Source organism: Conger conger, chromosome 7 (genome assembly GCF_963514075.1).
Source record: "Conger conger chromosome 7, fConCon1.1, whole genome shotgun sequence".
NCBI lineage: Eukaryota > Metazoa > Chordata > Actinopteri > Anguilliformes > Congridae > Conger > Conger conger.
The window spans coordinates 33,831,161-33,858,385 of NC_083766.1; the positions used below are offsets into that span (position 1 = coordinate 33,831,161).

Genomic DNA, 27,225 nt, shown 5'->3' on the forward strand with positions numbered 1-27,225 from the left:
CCTTTCTCTTCTTTAGAAATTGCAGTTATCTCTGGATAACAGCTCCATTTGCAAATACTCCCATTTAAAGTGTGTCTTTGAAACATTAAATCCACATTTCCAAATGGTTGCATCCTCTGAATGCAAATAAAAAAAAAACCTTGAAAATGATTCTCTGTAGATGTTGGGACAGAGAAGTGGTAAATGAGGAAAGCGTTTGCTGCAGGAATTGCACTTGTTGCAGGTCGGATCGATTCAGATTTGTTGCGCTGCTTTTGGAAGGCTGTGGATGCCAGTGCAGCTGCTGAGCCCGGCTCGGTGAGAGAATCTAGGTCACTGCAAAACGAGAGAATTTGTGCAAACTTTGCGGGAAGTGGAACCTCACAGGTGTCAGGAAGGGGCGGAGCCGTTAGCCGCTAAGCTGCAAATGAGCCGTTTTACTGCGTTCCCCAACATCCCCAAACAAATACTCACATGAACCATGAAAATCATTTAAAAAATAAAGCATATAATATAAAAATAAGGAGTGAAGACAAAAAAAATAATAATAATAACAACAAGTGTAATTTGGGGGCAGAAAACCAAAGCATTTATGACAGCACTAGCCATTTTTACTTTCCCCTCCTACCACCAGAAATTGAATATACTGAAATTATGCTGAAATTAATCATTATTTATATCAAGATAATGTAACCCTTCACATTGTTTTGGCAAATATTCTAATTGCCACTTTCAGATATTGCAGTATATTTTAAAAATTCACTGCTGTGAACATTTTTTCATTGTGTTTTCCACACAATTAATATATGGCGGCATATTCCATTAGCACTGGGTCACTTTTCATGTTGGCCTTGGGTTGGTGGAGGTATTGGAACACATCGTAGCCTCTGTTTCTGGGTTCCACTTTCACTCCTGGGTTACGCTTTGACGCTTTGAGTGGTTTTTCTCCTTTAGAGTCCTTTGCAGCGGTGAATTCTGGGGAGAATTGGGCCCTGGCTGAGAGTTCTCAGCAGTCAGTCGGGGTTGACTGACAAACCTCTACAGGGTGTGAAGGCCTTGCTAAACCAAATGCTCATTCAGTGTTCATTAGAGGCGTCAGGCACACTTCCACCGTGTTTGACTGGAGCCGTTTTTTTCTGCTCAAAAATATGAAGAGATCTTGTTTGACAGGCCATGTGAGAGGGAAATACTGTATGCATATACTTATTTACTTTGCGTATGCATATGTGTACTTATTTGCAGTGTAAACAATAATGTCATTTTGAAGTGAGCCAAATATGTTTGATAGCCCACGCGCTTGTGCCTTACATTTACGAGTCGCCTGAAAGCTTCTGTTCTACGCAGTTGTTCTGGTCGGAGCGTTGGAGTTGGCTCGAGGGATAATTGGGATGGGACCGGATCTGGGGCATCACAAAACTTGGGTGCATTTGAAGATTGGCCAGGCCACAGGGCCAAACGGCCCGGTCGGGGTGGCCCTCTATCAACACCTCAACCCTATAAACTGCCTATATCACTGGCACATTTGAATAAAAGGGAAGACTTTTCCCCTCCACAGAACACAGTCGTTGATTTGAATAGGTGAGTCACTGATAGCATATAGTCGCTCTGCCTGCTTTGGATTTTATGAGGCAACACACTCCCATAGCTACAGTAGATACCAAACATAGCACTGTCAATCATTAATCTAATTCTATTGGAGCGCACTGCATATATAGAGTTCTTGTATGAAGGAGATTATATATTAACCTTTAATGAGACCAGCGCAGAGAAGTAATAAAGTCCCACTGTTTGCAGTAGAACACAGATTGAATATTACTGCAGAAGTGCAGTGAATTCTTGTTAATGCCCACGCAATGCAGGGAGACCAGAAATGTGTGAGTGTTAAATGTTGTGCAAGTGTCCAAAGCGGGTCGTCAGGAATGCTGGTTATCATGTTCTGTTTACAACTTTCTATCAGCAACTCCCAACACTCCCTGCAGATAGGCCTACATACATGCACAAACACACACACACTGAAACGCTCACACAGAAACACACACATGCGCACTCGCACTGAAATGCGCACAGTGTGAAACTCACACTTGCACAGAAATACACACCTACACAGAGAAATGTGGTAACATATACGCACACACATACTGCATATACAGAAGCATACACACACACACACACATACACACACACACACACACACACACCTACACGGAGACATGTGGTAACATATACGCACACACATACTGCATATACAGAAGCATACACACACACACACACACACACACACACACACATACACACCTACACAGAGACATGTGGTAACATATACGCACACACATACTGTATATACAGAAGCATACACACATACACACCTGCACAGAGACATGTGGTAACATATACACACACACATACTGTATATACAGAAGCATACACACACACACACACATACACATACACGCACACACACACACACACACACAGATGAGCTCCAACATAGGCAAGGGTCCTGTGATGTCCTGGCGGCTCTGTTGACTGGATGTCCGTATGGAGTAGACTAACAGCGCTCCCATACGCAGTTAGGTCACACAGGATTGCGTTATCTGTAAAGAAGGGTGTTCCTGCAATAACAGCTGTGCTCTGTGTGTACACAAGGCTCCAGAGAGCCATATGTCTTGGTGGAAGGCTTTTGCCTGTTGGTGCAGTCATAGTGACTGTGGTGGAAGTGTAACCCCAGGATCATATTTCAGCCCCTCAGAAAGCGTGGTCCTCATGAAGCAGGATGAGGATGGATGCTGGGCTGAGCTGAAGCTCTGCAGGGAGGCTGTGTGGAAGATGCAGAAGTGACCGATGTGTGTCTGCTGTGGTCGTCTGACCTTCCCCTTTTCACTAAGCCTTCAGTTACACAACCACAGCACACAGCTATTTAATACACACGCACACACGCGTGCATGCACACCCACAGCCATAGACACGCGCGCGCACACACACACACACACGCATGCACACTCACTGCCATAGACACACGCACACGCACACGCACACACACATACACATGCATGCACACCCACCACCATAGACACACACACACACGCACACGCACACGCACACATACACATGCACGCACGCACGCACACACACCCACAGCCATGGACACATGCGTGCATGCACACACACACATACGCACGCACGCACACACACATACTCCCCTCTAAAGGCTGAATACACCCCTCTAAAGGCTGAATACACCCCTCTAATGGCTGAATACACTCCTCTAATGGCTGAATACACTCCTCTAATGGCTGAATACTCCCCTCTAAAGGCTGAATACTCCCCTCTAAAGGCTGAATACTCCCCTCTAAAGGCTGAATACACCCCTCTAATGGCTGAATACTCCCCTCTAAAGGCTGAATACACCCCTCTAATGGCTGAATACTCCCCTCTAAAGGCTGAAATCCCAAACCTCGACCCAGCCCGGCCAGTAAACGGATTTAACGGCGGCGAAGATAAGGGCCAGGAGCCGCAATCCGCTGGCCTGTGATTTGCATAAGATACGCGTCTGTGCAAGCTGATTGTTGAGTTTTCGTTTGTAGTGCAATTTGTTTTTTTCTGATGCGTCAGGACTCTTAGGGGAGGATTAGCTCTATCGCTCTTCCCCCTGAGTTCATAAAGTTTTTTCCCTGTTCTGCCTGGCGGTGTCTTACCTGTCATGGTGCTCTCTGATTGGTTGCTTGGAACTTTTCTTTCGAATGGGGGTGAGGCTTCATTAACCCCTTATGGGCGGATGCGACCTGCGCGTTACATCACCCTGACGACATTGTTGTATTTCATCATATGACCGTTTTTCAAGACACAACCGTTGAAATGCATTGTGCCTTTCTATGGGGTTTCTATAGAGCGCCTTAGTTGGCTTTATGTGGAGAATAATTTTCATAATAGGTTTAAATGGTGGCTTTTTGCTGTTTTTTTTGTTTTTTTTCTGATAGCTTGATATTCAGCTATGCATCGTGGTTTCTGGGAGACGCAGGGAATGTGAGTTATTGTTAGACAGTGCCCTGATATCTCCCTTAAAATATTCCATGTGTGACAGTGACTAAATTACTGATTTTGTCCATGTCTGATTTTGTCCATGATTTTGTCCATGCAGTGTTTTCCGTTTTCTGTTCTGCTTCCAGCGAGCTAGTGTCGCGTTCCTCAATTAGCACCATCCGTTTTACATGACACAGTCAGCTCGGATGTTACACTGACAAAACACGACGACTTTCTGAAACCTTGCAGCTGAAAACGGTGTGAAAACTTTGACTAAGAAAGTTCATAAGAAGAAGAAAAGAAGCGTCTATAGGCTGTTTGTTCCTGGCTTTGGACTGTGAACCGGGGGCTGGCCTTCTGAAGTCCCGAAAGCCCTTATCTGCTTGATGACGCGTTCTGTCAGGGTGAGCTTTCGCTGTTCACACTGTTTCTCAACCTCTCAGTTCTGACTTGCCCGTGGGCCGCTGGCTCCGCCCCGTTGCTGTGGTTACCCTGGCCTCTCCCACTGCAGGTGGGCAGGGCCAATGATACAGCTGAGGGGTTGTGGTGTTCGCTGAAGCCCAGGGTCGGACAGACGGGCGGACAGATGGACGGATGTGAAAATAATCATGGGCGCGCAGTTGCCATGCGGTTGCCGTGCTGCCTGGTGCTCCTTCAGAAGTCTGGCATGGTTTCCGTGCCAACTGGTGTGTTATTAAAGGCTGCGCTGGCCAGTGGGGCCCAGACCTGCCTGTCAGTCCCTGCACCCACAAATCAGCCTCGCAGGGGTTCCCACACCCCCACATGGGCTCTCCCCAGGCCTGCAGGAGCCCAATCTGCTCCCCAATCCCATCATGCCCTGCACCGAGGCACAGAGCTACTCTATGACTTTCATCTGACTCGCATCCATCCATTAAATAAATAAAAAACTAAAAAAAATATCAAAGGATAAATTAATAGTAAAAATATCTACTAGTAATAGTAAATGAGTGCTGGAAATAATTATGCCATTTCTAAGACAGTGAACCTTTCAGGGTTGGTTGCTCTGTGCATAGTCCTACTTATATTTAAGATATCACTTCATAGCTATATTATGCAGACCTGTAATCAATATAACTTCAAGAGCTACAAGAGAAAGTGCTGGAAGCACCATGCCTATTTTACCCCATTATTGTGCCGAAAGTAACAGAAATGAAAAGAACCCTCAACACCGCCTGCAACTCTTCTGATAAAAAAACAAAAAAAAAACACTGCTAAAACAAAAATGTATGCAGTTTATTTCAATAATGTTTTTTCAGAATTATTTGGTTTGCTTTGGTCCAGAAATGTAGTATGAGGGGTTGGGCAGAGTACGGTGTGGTTTGTACCATTTTCTTTCACTCGAGCGAAGTTGTGTGCAAACATGTACCTTGATATAGAATGTGTGGGCAGATCTATCATTTCAGTCAATTTTATCAGCCGCTGTATGTTCTCCAAGCTGGTCTCTTAGCAACAGGTCTGCGGCTTCTCGTGGGTACGCACTGTGACCTGTTGCCGTGTCACACGTTTAATTGGAAATGAGATCGAACTAAAGCGTAGAGAGATGGGCAGCTCCATTGCTTTTGGATTCTGCTCAATGAGGAATCGCCACACAAATCATTCAATGTAATGGGAACTGATGCATTATTAATGAAAAATAACTGCAACGAAGTGCCATAGTTTTAAAACTGTGCAGTTACTGTAACTCTACTACATTGCGGTTAGTGACAGGTATTATGCTAGGTTGTTATAGTGCGATTCGTACAGCATTAAATGGGTCAGCGATACTATATATACACGCAGTGAGCACTTTATCAGATATTTATTAAACTTATTTTTTAGACTTTACAGCTGTAGCCTATCCACTTAAAGTTGTGATGTGTTGTATGTTCAGGGATGCTCTTCTGCATACCACTGTTGTAATTTGTGGTTATTTGCATTACTGCCACCTTCCGGTTAGCTTTGACCAGTCTGGCCATTCTCCTCTGACCTCCCTCATTAACAAGTTTCCGTCTGCAGAAATGCTGCTCACTGGATTTTTTTTGTTTTTGCACCATTCTTTGCAAACTTTAGAGACTAGTGTGTCTGAAAATCACAGGGGATCAGCTATTTCTGAGATACTCAAACCACCTTGTCTGCCACCAACAATCATTCCATGGTCACAGTCACTTAGATCACATTTTTTCCCCATTCTGATGGTTGATGTGAACATTAACTGAAGCTCCTGACCCGTATTTACATGATTGTATGCATTGCACTACTGCCACACAATTGGCTGATTAGTTAATCACATGAATAAGTAGGTGTAATAAAGTAAAAATATTCCTAATAAAGTGCTCAATTAGTGGACATACAGACTGGAGTTTTGAGATGCCTGCTTTAGAAAATTGTGAGCAGCTTTTTCCGAGACTGCCAAAATGACTGTCTCTCTCTCTCTTGAATGTTTCTTTATTTCGAACATTAACATAAAAACATTTTGAAAATAATAATAAGTACAATACACAATACATTAAAAACATCTTAAAACAAAAAGGAGAAAAAAAACCCCAAAAAAAATCAAAAACATAATAATGTACAATATTAATCATAATTACAATGAAAATAATAGTATTTGTTCGAAAAGGAGTAGGAATGAAGCCTCTGCTTATCTGGTCCTGCCCCTATTTACTTCAAAAATAAACTTAAATCAGGTCTCTGTCAACATTCTATTTAATTCCTTTTCATATTTCCTTATTTTCCTTTTAACCTGAGCCGTAATGTACCTTAATGTAACCATAATGTCTCTCTCTCTCTCTCTCTCCTCTTAGGCGAAACCTCACCAAGCTCTCTCTGATCTTCAGCCACATGCTGGCGGAGATCAAGGCCATCTTTCCCGGGGGACAGTTCCAGGCCGACACCTTCCGCATCACAAAGGCCGACGCCGCCGAGTTTTGGCGGAAATTCTTTGGCGAAAGGTAGGCCCGTTGACTCATCTCTCGGGGTGTGAGCGTACATTGTTTTTTCTACACCGCGTACCGTGCATCGACTACATTCGGTGAATATGCAGTGTTATGCATTTTTAATTTTCATTTGAGAAAGCACCCTTTCTGGTTTCCTAGAGCCATAAGAAGATAGCATTAATTTGAAATTTCTAATAAGGTTGTCGGCAATTTTCTATGAAAAGAGAGAGCCCTAATCTCAAGCAGGCACACATCTCAAGGCCTTTGAAATGAGCTTAACTTCATATCACAGGCCTTCTCATGTGGTTACACACTCAGAACAGCTCCTTAGAAGCTGCTGCTCAGAGAGGAAGTGGAAGCACCTCACTGCTGGAGCTCAGGGTGGACTAGCATCGGTAATGGGCTGGGCCTCATCCTAGGGCAGACGATATGGCCAAAATATCATATGATGCAATATTTTTCATATAATTGATGGTATGACAGTATTTGGTTTTCTTGTACAAACTTAAGTGTACTCTAATCATAGAAAAGAAAACAAGCTTTTATGATTGGAATTAAATGAAAGCATATTGGCAATTTACGCCTCACAGCAAGGAGGTCCTGGGCCGGGGCCTCTGTGTGGAGTTTGCATGTTCTCCCCGTGTCGTGTGGGTTTCCTCCCACAGTCCAAAGACATGCAGGTTAGGCTGATTGGAGAGTCTTAAATTGCCCGTGGGTATGAGTGTATGAGTGTATGAGTGTGTGAGTGAATGGTGTGTGTGCCCTGTGATGGACTGGTGTCCTGTCCAGGGTGTATTCCTGCCTTTCACCCAATGTATGCTGGGATAGGCTCCAGCCCCCCTGCAACCCTGTTCGGGATAAGCGGGTTAGGATAATGAATGAACGAATGAACGAATGAACAAATGAATAAATGAATAAATGAATGAATGAATATTGCCAATTTGTTAAATATTTTTTTAAGCTGTATGACAATCATCACTGCTCGGTGTACTGGCCTTTTTTTCTTAAGGAACCTGATGTGGCAGTAAGCATCCAAGACTGTGAAATGCTTATAGCAAAAAAACAATAGGCTGACCCCTATTAATCTGTTGGGTGTTGATATGACACCCACTCATCAGTAACAAAAACTCATATGATCCCAGAGAAGACCAAAGGTCATTGTTATTTTGCTTATAAAACTTTAATAGTCATGGATATGATTCACACAGCTATCTGGAGTCTTGAGAGCTTTCTCCAGCAGAGCCGCTCAGACTCCATCATACTCCGCACGTGTTGCACCCAAGGTGAAATGGTGCGAGTTTCATTCAAAAACTGACAGTAAATCTTGAGTTTGTGTTGCAAATTCTTTATCCTACTGTTGCAGTGTGCAAATTCCAATCACTAGATGAAACGCAATGACGTAGTTTTGAAAATAGTACTGCAAAACCACTTACCGTTGCACAAATTCTTCCATCTCTACAACAACACTGCAAGCATGCCCGTTTACCAAGGGCCTCTTTGACCCATCTGAATTGCAAACTAGCCTTTATTTTGGAGTGATGCCATAGGTCAGATATGAATCTGCAGTCACGGCTAACAGTTTCGGGTCAAAGCTGACGCTTGCGACGAGGAGTTCTCATAGTTCTGGTTGAGGCTTTTGGTTATGCTTTGCATGGAGCTTTCGGGCTAGTTTGCATGGATGAAAACACGCAGGAGAAGTACCATGCCAGTGTCTCAGGTGGTTTCAGTCCCTCAGAGGCTGTGAAGGCAGGTGTGGATTTTCGCTACGTTCCTCCCCCCCCCCCCCAGCCCTTCTCGGCTGGCCTCCCTGGGGTACGCGCCCACGTCTCTCTCTGTTCTGACTGGCCCTTCGTTCTCGCTCCCTCATCGAGATTTGCGCTGTTCTCCGTGAGGTTTCGTCTGAAAGCTCTTTGTTTAATAGTTCCTTGCATGCCATACAGCCCTGATTATTCGTCCCTTTTTGTTTTTCTGAAAGCGCTGTGCCTCGCTCTGTTTGGGGCGCGCGTATGCCTCAGCTCTCTCCGAAAGCAAGCGCTCCCCTCAGAGCCCCGCCGTCCCGCCTCCTGAGCGCTGGACTCCTCTGGAAAGCGGCGAGCTTTAATCTGTTCCACGCCCCCACGGCGAGCGGGTATAACGCTGTTCCTTACAGGGGCTTCTTCAAACGCTGCTCCTTACAGGGGCTTCTTCAAACGCTGCTGCTCTTGTGGAGAGGGAGAAGCGTCTCCTCGTCTCTGTGTGCCGGTGAAGGCGGTAAAAGGAGAGCGCAGGCTGCAGGCCTCAGGAGCGGATCCCGTTTCAGAAGAGCCGCGTTATGGATTTTCCCAAAACTCGGCTTCCCGGACGGAGATGGGGGGGGTTGGAGTGCAGCTGTTAGAGATACCGCGTGAAGGCCGTGTTTCTTTCCTCCCGATGAAGGTCTCGTTGCGGAGGCTGACCTCGTTGCACCGAAGCCCCCCAACACTCCCAACAAGCTGCAGATGTGGGCTTACATACACTTAGAGAAGTGTCTCTCATACTCTACACTTACTTACTGGCCCTAGCATTACTTCGTACTTAGTCCGGTAATGTTCAGGCCAGGCCCCATTGAAACGGTATGCTGAAAATATATTGGTAATATATTGATATAAGGACACTTCAAAATGCATGGACTCGCCACAGTACAAGTGCAACGGGATTTTTAAAGTGTCAGTGTAATGGGATTTAAAGAGTGTCCTTGTAAAGGAATCTTAAAATGTGCAAAAATATCTAAAATATAGAAAATCTAACTCTGGGATAAAGTTTGGTTTGACAGGTGAAGTGTTCCCAAGTGAGCTTGTTATGGGATTTGGCTGCATTGCTGCACTCTGCTGATCCGGTGCCCTGGTGCAGAGTGACTGCTGCGGTACACATGATCCCTTTATGCAGCTGGATCTTTACCCCAGCCTTTCAGCTCCCAACGCCTCGCTCAAGGGCATCACGCCCAGGATTCAAACCTGACCACCCCACATCAGGTTCCCGTGCAGGCTGCTTCACTTTGAAGTACCCGTGGACTTCTTCCCAGACCCATGAAAGCGCCTTCTGGCTTCTCTCTCCTGGTCCCTCATCAGCTGTAATCTTCTGCGGTCGTTGCTGTGCAGTTGTGCGTGCTGTGGTGGGCGGTCGTTGCTGTGCAGTTGTGCGTGCTGTGGTGGGCGGTCGTCGCTGTGCAGTTGTGCGTGCTGTGGTGGGCGGTCGTCGCTGTGCAGTTGTGCGTGCTGTGGTGGGCGGTCGTCGCTGTGCAGTTGTGCGTGCTGTGGTGGGCGGTCGTAGCTGTGCAGTTGTGCGTGCTGTGGTGGGCGGTCGTAGCTGTGCAGTTGTGCGTGCTGTGGTGGGCGGTCGTAGCTGTGCAGTTGTGCGTGCTGTGGTGGGCGGTCATTGCTGTGCAGTCAATGCCCCTACCTCGCTCGTCGAAACGGGAAGCGAGCTGTGGAAGGGCCTGTGTATCCGGGCAGACTGGGCTAATTCCTGAAGCTAGCACGATGATAACGAGAGCGTTGACTGACAGGCCCTCCCCCGCAGGCCTGCCGGCAGGAGAGACCGGGGGCCGGACCGCACCGGCGAAAAAGGGCTCCGACCTCTGCCCTTCTCACTCGCCCCTTCCCACACACTCGTTCTGAGAGCGAGTCATTCTCTCCAAACGCATTAAGAACTCCTCCAGCCCTGAGGACTGTGAGAGAAACGCTGCAGGAGGTGCAGGCTGTGAATAAGCCACTCGAGAAGCAGAGAGGATTCTGGGTGCTGGGTTGAAAACTGGCACGTGTTTGGTCACTCTTGCGGTGGTGTCACTGTTCCACTCTGCCACCATTCTGTTGCCTGGGAACGTGCTCCCCCAAACCCTCTGCTGTTAAGTGGCAAAGGAGAATTTGACTTTTTTTTTTTTTCTCTTAACGCTTTTTTTCATTTGGTTACCTACTGTGCTGGCTTCCAAGGTGATTGAGGCGATTATTATACTCGTTCTGATGTTCATGGTGATCAACTAAAAGCCTCATTATTACAGTGGAACTGATGGAGTACATATTTAATGATATTATTTCTTTGAGTAGTGATTTGGTTAAAGTATAATTTATACAGTTAAATGGTTGAGGCGCCACACATCAACCTTTCTTTTTTTAAAATGCTCATTTAAATGCAAATCAGGAACACCAGCTAATGTAAGTGCGGTTTCCAACGGCAACAGCAAAGGCCAGCAGCCAGGATGTCAGATTTTTTTCCCCTCCTCCTCTCTTCCATGCTGAAAAAAAGATAATGGAATGAAAACCATCGAAAGCCTGATTTATTAATGGAGTGCATTGTTGTAGGAACGGGACAAAAGTGCTTCAAAATCCCGATGAAAGGACCATTGTTCGTAATTTAGTCTTTTTTTTTGTTTTGTTTGGTGTCCTTGTTTTTTCCCCTGGCTGACACTTTACATTTCCTCTCGATCCAGTGTTTCCTCTGGGGCAGCTCTCGGGGGGCGGGGACAGGGGCAGTTCAGGGGGAGGGGTGGATCCTCAGCATCACTAGGCCCCTCCCGCTTCCTCCTGTTTTGCTGACCTCGTTCGTTGAGCTTCCTCAGCTCAGTGTCCGTGTTGGAGAGGATGCTGGAGCACACCGCTCTTCTGCTGAGGTTTAGGACACTGGAGCGCTTAGCCAGGAGAGAGAGACAGCTCAGCTCCGTGTCCATGTTGGAGAGGATGCTGGAACTCCCTGCTCTTCTGTTGAGGTTTAGGACACTGTAGCGCTTAGCCAGGAGAGAGAGACAGCTCAGCTCAGTGTCCATGTTGGAGAGGATGCTGGAACTCCCTGCTCTTCTGCTGAGGTTTCGGACACTGGAGCACTTAGCCAGGAGGGAGAGACAGCTCAGCTCAGTGTCCGTGTTGGAGAGGATGCTGGAACTCCCTGCTCTTCTGCTGAGGTTTCGGACACTGGAGCACTTAGCCAGGAGGGAGAGACAGCTCAGCTCAGTGTCCGTGTTGGAGAGGATGCTGGAACTCCCTGCTCTTCTGCTGAGGTTTTGGACACTGGAGTGCTAAAGAGGAGGTGGCACTTAGCCAGGAGAGAGAGAGAGAGAGAGAAGGTGGAGGACGGGAAAGAGAGTGAGCAAGGCAGAGAGAGGGAAGGAGGGGGAACAAGAGAGAGCAAGGAAGGGAGAGAAAGTGAGACAGGGGGCAGAGAGTGAGGAGAAAAAACGGGAGAGCAAAGGTGAGAGGGAGAGATTTATTTTTAGAGTTTAGAAATCTGTAATTACTTGTTTGTTGTTGCTGTCTCTCACCTTGGCAACGGCTTCCTGTGCTATGCCAGGAGGACACCGTGAAATTAACACTGAGCTAAGATGGAGAATGGGAGAGAATGAAGAGTGTGTGGGAGGAGAGAAGGGGAGAGAAAAGGAGAGCAAAGGATCCTAAGAAGGAACATTGAAGAAAGTGAGAGACAGAGCATTGCATTTTTGTGTGAACATGTCTCCCTTTCGACATTCTGCCCATCCCACACAGAACAAAGGCCATCATGAACTTCAGGATAAGGTTATTCTCAAACCTATAACCTGCGTCATCTCCAAGTACATAATATCACAATACGGTTGACTCATGTCACTGAGGCAAGCTCTCATAGACTTGCTTATTAGATGCCCAGTAAACGTCTCAGGGTTTGGTTCTCCTAATTGTTTTAGCTTACGTTGTCTCCTCTTCACCTTTTGTTTCAACTATGAGGTCTGCAAGGCAAATGGTGTTATTAATAACACTGGATGGGGGTGTATCTGCAGAGTGCAGGAAAGTGTCTTCAGTTTCTCCAGACAGTTTTGACCTGGGGATGGTTTCCAATCTGGCCCAAAGAATACATCTGAAGATGAAAGAGATATGAAGAAATGTTCAGCTTTCTCAAATTCTCAAAATCTTTAAAGCTTTCAGACCATCCCTCCCCCCCAAAAAACGGCATCATCTTCAGCCAAATGTGTGGAATTCTCTCCGGTTTCAAGATCTGGGAAGAGCGGCTGCGCGTTTTGTAAGCCAACTGAAAGCTCTTCAGAGTCGAGGTGTCATGGGGTCGTGGAGGTAGGGATTTACGCAGTCTTCTCCGGTTTCCTTCATCTGAACCCAGCCCGGAGCGGTCGTGACTACCTGCGTCAGTCACGCCGAGGTTCTAATCCCTGTGCCTGTCAATCCGTCTGAGCAGTGTCAGGCCAAGGCTGACGGATGACACGATGAAAGAGTCCGCACTGCGCTGCCAGACAATGGGAAGGGGCGCTCGGGAACGTTCCCGGTTTTTCACCATTGTCCATCTTTTTTCGCGTTATCAGTTTCTGTTTTTACACTTTTCTTTTTGTGTCACCTTTTTAGTGTTAAATAGTTCCATATATAATCATGCACATTCAGTCCTCACATAAACCTCTGAAGATGGAGACAATTATGAAGCTATTTCAGAAATGCAAGTGGTAGTTAACGGAGAGTGACGTAAAACTAGCTCTGAAAGGAAGTGAGGCCAAGAAACACATTGTTCAGTGGTTTAGCATTGACGAAAGCACACAATCTTCAGAACTCTGTTATTGGCCGCACCCTTTTGACGTGTAAACATAACCTAGGAAGTGAACTCTGCTGGAACCACATCTTTGATTTGGTTTGGGTTTCAATCTTGGCAACTTGGTTCAGCAGCTCGTTAAATACAGGCTTCATCTGATATCACTGGGAGCAGAGCTCTTTAGCTTGCTGGAAGAAAATGCAAATTGACTGTTAAAATAGATTCCAAAAAGTTTGTTAAGTAGTGCTGCCCATCGGTCATTAGTCATTTTATCAGAGTGGTCAGAAAGGGTTTAGTCAGCATTAGACATAGCTGCTGCTTGTTGTTCTACTAGATCCTGTCATGCTACTGAAACCTCCCTGAAGCTTTTTAAGGGGAAATTTTTTTTGAGGGAACATCTTGCACAGATAACGAATGCTCCGTTCTGGGGCAGGGCAGTGTTTAAATATTTAACCTGCGAATAATACATAAAAATCATGCTGTCCGTGCATTAAAGCGACACTCCGAATGCAGTGGGCTGTCCATCCGTCCTGCCACACCTCCTAACTGCCGCACCTCCTAACTGCTGCGTCCAAAGGCAAGCAGGGAGCCTCCAAATGAGGGTTAACCACGGGATCGTGGGCCTGCCGCCTCCTCCCCGTCTGCCAACACTGTCGCCTTTGTTAGCGCAGTTTGCTTGCCGGCCCTGTCCAGGTCTCTGCATGGTGTTAAGAGCATGGTTAATGGGATGAAACATTAACTGGCTTAAAGTCTGGTTCCACCGAAGTCTCATTTTTCTCCTGTGGTTTGGTGGTGATAACGCACACAGGAAAGACACGATGTGCTCTTTGGCGCAATGTGACCTTTACAGTCTTAACCGAGGCGACCATAATTTGCATCAAGATTATTTTAAAGTGGAGGAAGCACTGCTGATGATGGCATAATGTTTTTTTCAAACGCAAGAAAAGATATTTTAAGTAAAGAGGTCTGTGTCCCACACACGTCACCAGGTGCTGAGCATTGTCTCTGGTGGTGCTCTGCCTGGCCTGCTCGTCTCAGGGATGAGTACCCTGAAGTCAGCATATGGAATGCATATTCATTGGATTCAGATCATTGAATTGAATGACATGGCCAGTAAATTTTCCAGTTTTTTGCCTTTATTAAAGGGTGATAAAAAAAATTAAAAAATCACCCTTTAATAAAAGCTGAGAATCTGCACTTGAACCACGTGAAGTATTTTGAGTACAGAACCAAATTAAGAAAAAATGTATTTGTCCCAAACTATATGGAGCTCACTGTACAGTATATATTATCTATACTGTGCTCTCCGTATTGTCTGGGACAAAGGCATTTATTTATTTATTTTTATTTGACTCTGTGCTTCACAATGTAGATTTGTAATCAAGAGACCTAGACGGCACCCCACCACTCAAATCAGCATGCTGCTGAATTCATCACACCTGCACTTCATCAAGGCTAAGTTATTGAGCCATTACGCTCCGAAAACTCACTATCTCATTATCGTCTGGAACCTTTTTGACGTTTCCATTGTGGGAAGCAAATTGACCTATTTTTCCTTCAGGAACAAACTGTAGGGGCGTTTGACATTTTCATAACTCCATCAGCCAAATGGATATTTAGTGACTCGCAGTGAAATAGATTAGTTAATTTTTTTTATTTATTAAAAGAGCTGTGGGGAGGGAGGAGGAGTGGTGTCGGTGAATTTTTACCTGCTCTGTGCATACTTTCACTTCCCGCCATTTTCACAAGCCCCCGAATCTCTCAACCGCCTCCATCAGGTGCAGTCCTATGAGCTTGTTTTTCTGTCATCTTGGGTGTTAATCTAGCCATCTTGCATTATCCTTCAGTCAACGCAATTATTTTGCACTTGGCAAAGGTATGTTTTTTTGAAGGTCAGCTTTAAGTGATGTTTTTTCCGAGGGCACGTCCCGAGACTGTGCCTTTTGGGGATTGGCGCTCTTTCAGTTGCATCTTTCCTGGGATTACCTCATCCCCTCGTAAAATCGGCGCAGCCTATTTTAGAAAAGGGCCATTCCAACACAAGAAAGTCTGTTTCCTGCAAGATTGTGCTGTGGTGAGATTAGCAGGGCACATAAATTGTTTAGAATTCATAAATCAATCCGTTTTGCCCATTCCCTCACACTCTGTTGGATGTGGCTGGAAATCACAAGTCAGTTCAGTGCTGAAAATTCAACAGATCATTGCACTGCAGTAGAAACCCACCAGTCGATTAGCAAAACGAAACATGGGTCTTCATACTGCATTTGCTTCCTGTTAATTCAGGCTGTGGGGAGGGGTGGTTTAATTTGGGGTTTTACGCACATGCTACTCAGTATAACGAGTTGGCTGTTACCTTGAAAATGAAACCCTTCATACCTTACCCTCATAAAGTGAAGTAGTGTAGAGGGACTGTTTTTTTTTAAATGGGTAGTAACTTTGGGGTGTCCACGTTGCACTTTCAGGACCATTGTTCCATGGAAGGTGTTCAGGCAGTGTCTTCACGAGGTCCACCCCATCAGCTCAGGCCTGGAGGCCATGGCTCTGAAGTCCACCATCGACCTCACCTGCAACGACTACATCTCAGTGTTCGAGTTTGACATCTTCACCCGGCTCTTTCAGGTAATGGCACTCGCCTTACGGTTCGACCGCAAGTTCTGCAGACCGACCAGGCAGTCAGTTGCTTCCGTCTGCTTCTTAACAACAGGATGTTCCGGTAACAGGAATCCTAGTGCTAGGTTATAGCACAGAACATCCACTGTATTGGACTTGGTCGTGTTCCTTCATGACTATTCCTTAGATGCATAAAATTGGAAGGGGCTGCATGGAGCCTAGTGGCTAAGGTGCATGACTGGTACCTGCAAGGTTGGTGTTTCAAGCCCCAGTATAGCCATTGTAAAATCTGTGCAGCTGTTGCGCCCATGAGCAAGGCCTTTAACCCCACATTTTCTTCATGGTGTATTGTCCCCTCACTGTTCGAGAGTCAGAACTTAAGATTATGGAGCCGATTGCTCAGTGTTTTTCGGAGGGAGGACACGGGCCTGGAGAAAGGGTCTGTGAGGCGGAGCGCGGGTCACCTGCTGTGCCAGGCTTTATCTCAACGCGTGGTCGCCCTGGCGCTCTCTCGCTGAGCAGTCAGACTGCTGTGTGGGTACACCCCCTGTCTAATAATGCTGAGAACAGAAAGATCACGGTTTCGGCACGGCTGTCAGGAAGATGTGTTTTCTTTCGCGGCCCTCAGAACAGGCCAGATCTGGGGGTAACCTTTATTTCCAGAGCGGGCGGGCGAACCGTATTGCTCGATTTACAGGAAACGCCTCCACAAGCTTCAGAGAATGCCATACAGTTCAGGGCTTAGGGCTGGTGCGCACGCAGAGGGAAACTGATATGTGCACTCTCAATCGAAACTTCACTTCCCACTCAAGAGTGCTCTACCCCTAAAAGAACGCAGTGACATAGCACTAGACCTAACATAGCAGCAGAGCTAGCTCAGCACTAGAGCTAACAGCAGCAGTACTAGCGCAGCAGTAGAGTGAACACAGTGGGAGAGCTAACGCAGCCGCAGAGCTAGCACAGCGGTTTGTCATCAGTGCTGGGTTCTGTTCCAGTCTGTGCCCTGAGTGTTGGCTTTCTTCCTGAACGCTCCTCAGTTTCTGCCGCTGGTCATTGTGTCTAAGAATACTCCTCAGAATGGCCACAAATGGCTTTTGGTTGGATGACTCATCGTTTTCCGCTCCCTATGTGCTTGCTAAAGCCACCACACACCCGCCCGCCTGTCCACGATTGTTACCTTGTAAAACAGACTGCTGCTTTTGTTTGGATGTTTTTTGGGTGGGCTTTCCTCAATTCAGGAAACTAACTTATTTGGTCACTGGACACAGTGGCTGGTGCATCCAAAAATCACCAGCCATTTTCGGACAACTAGTTTTAAAATAGAACAGGACCTCCACGTGATGGGTGGTTACCTGCCAAAGTGGCTGGTAAAGTACACAAACTTACCAGCCAAAGATAAAATTAACCAAAATTTGGCTGGTTCCTGTGGTACATTTGAGAACATGCGTGGGTGTCCGTGTGTGTGTGTGTGTGCCCATGCAAGTGCATGCTTGAGCTTGAGTCTGTGTATGTCTCTGAGGTGTAGCCATTGTGTGAAGCGCAGGGGGAGAATGTTCTAGGTGCCATGGCATCTACAGATGGCAGGGTAGGAGTAGGGGCTCTGCAATTGGCGTAACAGCTCTCTCCCGCTTCCTCTCTCTCTCTCTCTCTCTCTCTCTCTCACTCTCTCCCTCCCCCTTCTCTCTCCATCAGCCCTGGAGCTCCATCCTAAGGAACTGGAACTTCCTGGCTGTCACTCACCCGGGCTACATGGCCTTCCTGACTTACGACGAGGTCAAGGCCCGTCTGCAGAAATACATCAACAAGCCTGGCAGGTAAGGGTCTGGCCATCTGCTCTGGCTCTGAGTCATCAGCCTCTCTGCGGGTAGGGCCGCTCAGCGCCGCCAAACGCCCGCGGCTACGGGCCGCCACAGCCGCGCGCTCGCCTCGCGCCCCCCGTCCACCTGCTGCGGGGGAACGGGGGTCACCGTGGCGATGGCCTCTGTGAAGACCTGATTAGATAAAAACACCCGAGGCTGCCACGCAGCACAGACAGCAGGGTCTGCTCAGTGGCTAAGGCCGGCTGCCGCTAAAGGTGGAGGTGAGATAATGGGAAAGCCAGCAACGGAGTTGGCAATAACCCTTTTTCAACAAGGCCTGGGGTCCGAGTTTGCAGTGCAGTGATTGGTTACTCTCGGGGGTCAGCGTGACTAAGCCAAACAAACGAAAGCATTGAGTGATGGGGGAAAGGGGCCGTGGGTGGTCTTGGAGGTCTCTTCTGAATCATTATCTGAAATACCGGTGGTCTGAAGGTCAGGGGAGGCAGCTGTCACCCTCCCGCTGGGAGATTAGACACTGCTGTCTGGTTCTGTCTCCTCTTTGATTCCGGTACCAGCACACGCTATGACATGACATGCAAGCGGAAATTCACCTCTGTTTTTTCTTTATGACTGCTGTGTTTCTCATCCAGGGAAAAAAAAAAAAAAAAGCCAGAGAAACTGCAGTCGAGTGCAAAAGGCTAACGGACCAGTACCTGGCCAGATGCACACACACAGATACGGACACACACGCAGCCCTAGCTATTGGACCCAACTTTCACACAGAAGTGCAGAGACACAAAAGCTTTCTCAGCAGAAAATAATTGGGTATTTGCGATACTAATTACACCACATTTTAGCCGCAGTGGGACAGGGGCGGGGACATCTATTTTTAAGACCAGCCAGTCCCCTCTTCAGAGGAAGCCATTAGCAAAGTATTCCTCAAGAAGATTATCATCTCAAATGAAATGTCTGATGGAATCAGATCAGCATCTTCACGATAAGACTCTGAAGTCACTCAGTTCTACTTTTCTGAGCTCAGTGCTTTTCTCAGCTCGGGAACTTGCATTGTAATGTCGCAGTCTTTCATGCGAGAGGGTTTGTGTCTGCGTCAACAAGTACGAAATCACTACCGTATGTCGTTTGATCTCGGTCAGTAAAATTTTTGAGAATGTCAATTCTGAGAGGTTTTGAATCTTTCGTGTTTTGCACTTCCTGTCAGTGCCTGGTCATCTAAGAACATACGCGTTTGACGCATTCATTAAGCGCTAACCGTAACCGTATGACACAGTGGATTCCAGAAACAGTGGGCCCTGAATTCAGTGTGAACCGCCACGCCGCGTAGACCGCTCAGAACCCAGAATAGCCGTGCAGCAGCCCATATGCGCTTCATCGTGCTCAACAGGGGGGCTTGTTCACTGTCCGGATTAAAAATAGCTTTAATATGATAAGTTAATCACAAAAACAATGCTTCGGGTTGGCGGTCCTCTGTCTGTCTGTGTCGTTCTAGCTTAGCAGCATCAGCTATGGAGTTTTCCAGAATATGCCTGCAGCCACAGTAATGCACCATATGAACCCCCACAGAGTCGAATGCCCACTAATGTGCAGAGAAGTAGATAAGAGAGCCACTGTTTTGCATATTTTCTGTGCATATTTTTGGCTTTGTTGATGCACTCTTCAATTCTGGCATTTGTCCAGTTTTAGAAGATAAAGATAATGGCTCTTGCTGTTTTACTTTTTGCATGTAGAGAGACTTAGACAAAGGGGCCTTAAAGGCAGGTTTCACGAATCCAAACACAAAGTAGCCCAGTACATGCTGTTTTAAGAAGCACACGCTGCCAATCCATGGTAAAGCAAAGAAAAAACAAACAAACATTTGTTGAATAACAATTATTTCATATGTTAACAAAAAGCGCTTGCTTACCACTTTTCTAGTGTAGATTTTGGAACGTTGCATCACTGGAATGTTCTCAGACTGTCAGTTCGGAGCTGGTGCACCTTTGTAAGGGCTGTGTCTGAACAGGGCTTTTCCTGCTCTCTGCCACCTGCTCTGTAGGTAGCGCTGTGGCTCACTGCAGTATGCCCGGAGCGCTGTTCGCGCGAGCGGGCCCTCTCGTGACCCCGGGGCCCGAACGAGGACACCGCCAGTGCACACCTGCTTTTAGGTTCCTCCTGTGTGACGCGCGCTGCGTCTCCCCACCCGTGTTCTGACCCCCTGCGCCTCCACCCCTCTCCCCACAGCTACATCTTCAGGCTGAGCTGCACGCGGCTGGGCCAGTGGGCTATCGGCTACGTCACCAACGACGGGAACATCCTGCAGACCATCCCCCACAACAAGCCGCTGTTCCAGGCGCTCATCGACGGCTGCAGAGAGGGCTTGTACGTGTCTCCGCCTCACCTCCTCCGGGCACAGGGATTATCATACATTTGCATTTTATATTTGCTATTGGGGGGGTATAATTTGGTATGGGATTTCATTTCCCCATATGCAGGACATGTCAGAGAAAGTGTTTGACGGTTGGAAAGGATGTTGTGCTCCCAGGGCACATTGTCACAAAGCATCTTGGTTTCAAGCTGTCCGCAGGAAGCGCCTCCCCTTTCACCACCGCTCCGGGCCCCAGAAACGCTCCTCCTCCCAACATGGAGCTCGCTGTCCCATTTCTCAGTCCAGAGCTCTACGCTCGGGCCCTGTGACTGACCAAAGACCGTTTTTATTTCCCCCGTTTCACAAAGCTGGGAATATGTGAGATATATGCTAGATGTTGTTTTTAACAAACGAACATGGCTAAGTAAGAGAATGTCCTAGTGAACCGGTAAGGCCGGTCACTCTCACTATCGATCTGTAGCGTGTCTGATTTGGGAGAGTCTACCGGGGATAGAGTCTACCTTCATTGGCAGAGCTGACCCCATACCCGTCCCTTTACATCATTTACATTTAGGCATTTGGCACATTTTATTATCTAGAGAATGTATACAGATGTTTTTTTTTTTTTTTTTTGTGTTTTTAAAGGGCCAGTTATTAGCGTCACCGCTGACGGTAGTAGAGGTTGTATAAACCTATATATATACAACATTAAGTGTGGCAGTAACTGCTAAAGGAGAGTTTAGCACCTGTTCAGGCACTGACTCAGTGACTGAAACCAGCCGCAGAGCCTCCAGTGTCATGCTAGCCTGTGATTCACAGCGCATGGCTCCACCTATGCTGTGGTTCATATCTTGGTTTCCTTTCAAGCTGTTTTTTTTTCTTTTTTTTTCTTGCTTAAATTATTGAAGGTCTCACATTATCCAGCGCCCACAGCAGTCTTCTTTTACACCTGGCCAACATGGCGTAAAACTCACATACCTTTCCATTTACCTATGAAAGTGTATCCTCCGTAAAATATGGCTTTTCAGCCTTTGAAAGAAGTCGATATTATGGCACGTAAAATGCAGTCATGCGGGATGCCGTAAAATGGCTTTCCCACTCGCTCCTGCCTTCAGAATAGAAAGGATTTGGTGGATCTAAGCTCCCCCTGCCCACCTGCAACAACATTCTGGTGAGTTCCGAGCAGGCCGCGGCCCTGCCAGCTCACCCACGGCCCCTCTCCGACAGGTCTAATCCAGCAGGAGCCGTTTCGGGTCTCCTGAATAAACGGTCGCTCGGTGTGTTTTGGCTCCAGTGTCTCAGTGCAGTGTTGGATGGCTCGCGTAAACACAGTTTGACTTCTGTACCGTACGTGGTTTTGGGCCGCTAATCAAACGGGGAGCAAAGCTGACCGTTTTTTTCCTGCTGCCGATAGCGGAAATGCCAGGAATGCAGTTGCACACAAAAACATGTTAGTTCTGCTGTCCGCCCCAAAAAGACGTCACCCCGGCATGGCCGTCACGCATGTTCCTTTGTTCGAAAAAAACAATTCATTTCAGTTCAGTTAAATTCAGTTCAGCTGAATTCAGTTTGTATGATGCTTTTTACAAAGGGCAGTATCACAAAGCAGCCTGACAGAGATCAGAGGGTGAACTGGGCCTGAAAACCTCGGGTGACACCGGGGAGGAAACGGGAAGAAGCCTTGAGCAGAACCTGACTCAGTAGGGAGCCCATCTGGTACCGGCGCCATTTAATTGAAAAATGGCATAATGAGTACATACTATGCAGAACTAAGCAAATAGCGGTATGTAAATGAGCCAGGCAAGAATGACTGGGGTCCTGTGGGGAGAATGGGCTTCTTTTTTACAGGTGGAGAAGTAGTTTGTGTTTTGAAATGACGGCTCTGATCTGTTCCCAGTTACCTGTTCCCCGACGGGCGCAGTTACAACCCGGACTTGACCGGCTTGTGTGAACCCACGCCTCACGACCACATCAAAGTCACACAGGTCAGTAGTGTGAACTGGCGCACTTAAATGACCTCAGTAGTCCTCTTGAGTAAGGTCTCCTAAAGCTTGTTGTTGAAATTAGTCACACAACTGGTGAATTCTAGGCTTGATAGGTGGGTGGGGTCCAGCAGGTCAGTCTACGCGGATCATAGATACATAGACCATTTCTGTCGAAACACGGACAGGCTGCAGACTGGTCCCTCAGCTCTAACCGGGGTTGTGTTTTTTTTAGCTGACGCGCTCCTGTTTTCTCCATCTTTCCGTCTCACAGGAGCAGTACGAGCTCTACTGCGAGATGGGCTCCACCTTCCAGCTCTGCAAGATCTGCGCCGAGAACGACAAGGACGTGAAGATTGAGCCCTGCGGCCACCTCATGTGCACCCACTGCCTGACCGCGTGGCAGGTAGCCCGCCCGTCCGCCCGCTCATCCATCCGTCCTTCCTTCCTTCCCTCCTCTCAGACGCCTGCATACGTCAACTCTCATTACAGATAAAATTGTGACATTTCCCTCCTGCCTTAACCAATTGAGCGAAGCCAAGGAGGGGGGAGTGTGGGCGGTGTTTACAGTGCAAACCAGGTGGTGTGTCCACAAGACTTACACAGCCTGAATGCTCTTTAGGAGATGATTAAAGAGATTTAGCGCGTTTAAATGAGCTGGCAGGGAGCTTTAGCTCTTTGTTTGAGGTAAGCTTTGTTTAATCTGGAAGGCTCTTGCCTCCATGAGAGCGATTTTGTCCGTCTCATCGGGCCCGGCTGGAATCAGTTGTCGGGCGGGGGATCGAGGGGTGGAACGGGCCCACAAAGCGGGAACATCAGGTCCCCCTCCGGAACCACAGCTGCCCCCGCGCGTGTCCCCTAACTGCGGGTTAAGTGCTGGAACGGGAGAGATGGAAGAGGGTTGTGGTCCGTGAAAATGTGCCAGCGACGTGTGTGTTTGTAATTACCTTCTTAATGACTCATTAGTCCTGCCTCCAGAGATGCTCATAACCTCTTCATGTTCCACCGCATCTGCAGCGCTTTATTCTTTCTGGCTAAATGGACAGCTTCAGGTGGTGGGAGTGCAGCGGCAGACAGAAGGGAGGGCCTGGCGACGGGTCTTCTGAGGAAACTCGACTTCCGTATAACAGGGGGGCCCCTGTTTGTTTGGCTGAATGGAATCGTTCTGTGTGCACTGCTGGGGCCACTGCTGGGGCCACTGCTGCTGCAGTCATACCGCGTAGTATTTCAGTGACTCGCACAGGAAAGGGCTAGCATTTTGATATAAGTAACTTTGGAGGGGGGTGGGGGGTTCCTATGGGGATTCCTATGGGGGTTCCTATGGGGGTTCCTCTATGACTCCTATTCAGTGCTCAATGCTTAGTCACAGGGCCAGTTGCCCATTGAATCACAAGGACCACCTCACAGCGCTGAGGTGGCCAGCCCAAAGCCTGTAGCTTCTCTCAGATCATTATTTAAAACCGTGCGTCATCCTGGCTGTGGACTGGAGCCAGTGACCACTGACTGAAGAGACATTTGAGGTGTGCGTGACACATTTCTGACCTGCCGAGCTCTTTGTGTTTTTGAGGACGTTGTCTTCCTTTATCTTGTCATCCTTGTTCAGGGCTCATTTGGTTTGCGGTTGGGTAGTTTAATCTGGCACCTGCCAACATCATTCATATTCATTGCTGTTTTGTGTGGAATTCACTGAACGTCAGATGAACTCCCCCGTAAGCCTGGAGCCCGCATGGTACACGCGAGGAGCTTCACGTTGACGTTCGTCGGTCTTTCTCTGGAGCGCTCGATGGACCATCGCTGGTTCTCACGGCGTCTCGCGGTGACTAATTATGATTAGGTTTCAAACAGCGCCGTGATGCGCTTTGAAAAGCCTCTCTCCAGATGGCTTCCACCAACCGCCTTTGTTCTTTAAAAAAAGGCGACGGCTTTCAGCATAAGCGGAAGTCGCGTTCAGAGAAGACGAGTCATCACGAAACATAACTCAATTCCCATAACCCCCCCAACCCCCAAACTCGACCGTTTCTCTCTATATTGTCATAAACTCTAGCTCTTAAAGTGGCATTGTGATGGTTTTGTTAATGCGTACAGTAGAGGACAAGATGGCGCGCTGAAGCCTGCAGGTTGCGGTGAATAAAACAGCGTGTCACCCAGGCGTGCGGCTGGTTACAATCTCCTGCCTGCCTCAATGCCAAGGGCTCCTTATCAAGGCAGGCTGCTTCATAAACATGTTCACGTTTACTGTGCTGTTTAAAAAATTTTTTGGTGCTCTTGTGCTCTTTTATTCTGCCGGTGACCCTTACCCTCCTCTCTCCTCCCCAGGAGTCTGACGGTCAGGGCTGCCCGTTCTGCCGCTGCGAGATCAAGGGCACGGAGCCCATCATCGTGGACCCCTTCGACCCCCGGAACGAAGGCGCCAAGTGCTTCTTCCTGGACCACTTCACCTCGCCCATGCTGGACCTGGACGACGAAGACGACCGCGAGGACTCCCTGGTCATGAACGGTCTCGCTTCCATCAGGAAGGTAAGGAGCGAACGCGGTCGAGGAGGCCAGAACCCCTCCCTCCCTCCCTCCGTCCCGCTTTCTTTAATTTATCAGTGCCTCTTTTGCCTTGGTGTGGTTTTGCATTGTGATGGGCTTACTGTACACACAAGCTGAATTGTAACGCATTTCCTTGCTGACTTTGTGGCCAGGTTCTCGACCTCGGGAGACCTCTTGGTTAAATAAAGCTTAAACCAACACAATGGCCTTCTGCAAATAATCGAGCCGGGTTTAGACAGCCTTTTATTGGCCGTTTGGTTTACGGGAGCGGCGATAAATATGAACGCTCCGAGCGGTCTCCCGACAGGATAACGGCGTGCCCGTGCCCCCCCCCCCCCCGGAACGCCGCGCCCCGTAAAGAGCGGAAATGGGACATCGATTCCCTTTTTGGATGCCCTTCATAACAGAGCTTTTCCCCTCCTCATTCTGTATGAATAATTGAGTGGCTTCCTCTGGCCCGTGTGAAGGAGGCGCACTCTCCGATCCGGCCCGCGGGCTCGGCGCTGGACGGCTCACGGAGCTGCAGGCTGTGGACGTGCGGCCGTGGACGCGGGCTCGCTTTGCACCAGTGGCCGCTTGTGGGGAAGGGCCTCTCGGCGGTCTGCTGTGTACGTCTGCCTCTGTGTCGTGCCTCCGTCTTCGTCTCCTGCCTCCGCACGCACGCACGCGCCCGTTCCTCATACCCCATACGCACGCACGTCCCCGTTCCTCATACCCCATACGCATGCGTGTCTGTGACGTGTCACCGCCTGATTCATATTTTGTTTCGTTTTTTTTGCTTTTTGCTTACCAGAGGTAGTGTCCACATTTATTTTATTGCTTGAGTCTTTTTTTTGTTATGCTTTTGAGATGTTCGTGATGTGTGCTGTTTTGTCTGTGCGTAATCTGTCTGGGAATAAAAGTCAAGACGAGAGTTAGAGCGAAATCTGGCGTTTATGTAATTGGACGCATCAGTGTAAGAGAGCCAGTGTCGGAAAAGAAACGAGTTCCATTGTTTCTCTTCCGCGAGTTCTCTCGCTCGGCATGTGTTACCCTGAAGAATCGAGAAACAATGCGAGAAATAGCGTTTGAGTTCTCACTCCCCCCACGCCACGGAATCCGCCTCTTATCTCGCAAATATAGACGCTCCAATTACGATTCGTTTCGCCACAAGCTTCATCAGTTGAAATGAGCTTTTGTGATTTTTCTAATTTTGTAAGCCCACCAAACAGGTTATTATTTCAGAAGTTGCCTTTTCAAGCTAGGCCTTTTGATGAAAGTGAAGTGAAAAGCGAGTGTTTGAAAATTGAGTCATTTGGACAGTCACAGTTAATTTTCATATCCTATTATTGAACTTAGCCTCTCAGCGGGTGTTCTTGTCCTGACCAGATTATATCTTTTGTTCAGTTTTTCTTTTCCCTACTCCGTTGGGTTCTTTGTAAGATAAATTGAATTGTCTGTTTTTGTGCCACGTTGCACTGAAACCAAATTAATTATATTGGTTTTAAGATAATTATCAAAGATTGTCCTTGCTTTTCGTTTGTAACACTTAAAATATCCACCGCAATCTTTAAGTGAGATGTATCGCTGTCATTAAACGCTATTGTGCGGAAAGGATTATTCCGTTCATTTTCACAATTCATGTAGAGAAACAGCTGTTCGGCTGAGTTAAGTCTAAATTAGAGTAATTTATGGCAATTAATGAAAAGAAAGAGGCCTCCTGGTATTCCCTTTCACCCAGATGCTGTGTCAGAAACAGCATAAATTGCTCCGTGCCTCTGTTTTACAGCGCAGGTTTTTGTTTTGGATTTTTTCCTTAATGAGTCTTCGCCTTGCCAGATTGTGTTGGAACAATGCGGGCCCCAGTTAATCAGTTCAGCATCCAATTAATTACTCCACTCAGGCCTTCTGATGCCCCTGGCAGGATATGACAGTTTCAACACATTACACGATTCATATGGATTAATTACAATAAATGTTCTTTTGTTAAACCGGTTCGGCCTAGATTAGGGTGTCAAAGACACAATGTGGATGTTCTTAATAACAATAACAACGATAGCCATGAGAATAATGGTAACATGGTGAGCGCTATATTTATTATCATAAATGTCATTTGCATTGAAGCGTGCAACATCGCTCTGGATAAGGGCCCATTGAAAAACCGCAGCATGCTTACGCCAACGCTAGCACTAGCCGTAATGGTAATGGCGGTGATGGTAATACTGGCTAACACGGAGTGGTGCGTGGCTTGTCTTGCAGTGCACGGACAGACAGAACTCCCCCGTGATGTCCCCAAACTCGTCCCCCGTGGCCCAGCGCAGGAAGCCCCTTCCGGAACCTTCCGGCATCCAGCACCTGAGCCTGCCCCCTGTGCCGCCCCGCCTGGACCTCATCCAGAAGGGGGTCATCCGCTCGCCCTCCGCCAGCCCCACCGGCTCTCCCAAGGTGGGCACGGTTTCCACAACACCGCGCATGCTAAAAGGTCCGCTGCCCTGGTCCTGGGTCTGCTGGCT

The 27,225-nt window shown here is 47.6% G+C and overlaps 1 protein-coding gene across 2 annotated transcripts in view; it reads left to right on the plus strand.

Annotated features, from left to right (window-relative positions):
* The window catches only part of cblb (Cbl proto-oncogene B, E3 ubiquitin protein ligase), a 67,249-nt gene that overhangs the window by 27,233 nt on the left and 12,791 nt on the right, over positions 1–27,225 (plus strand). For both annotated transcript variants that reach the window (XM_061250165.1, XM_061250164.1), the window contains exons 4-11: positions 6,804–6,950; positions 15,908–16,064; positions 17,748–17,869; positions 20,093–20,230; positions 22,114–22,201; positions 22,473–22,604; positions 24,515–24,715; positions 26,972–27,157. In XM_061250165.1, coding sequence (XP_061106149.1) covers positions 6,804–6,950; positions 15,908–16,064; positions 17,748–17,869; positions 20,093–20,230; positions 22,114–22,201; positions 22,473–22,604; positions 24,515–24,715; positions 26,972–27,157 — 1,171 coding nt within the window. The remainder of the gene's footprint in view (positions 1–6,803; positions 6,951–15,907; positions 16,065–17,747; positions 17,870–20,092; positions 20,231–22,113; positions 22,202–22,472; positions 22,605–24,514; positions 24,716–26,971; positions 27,158–27,225) is intronic.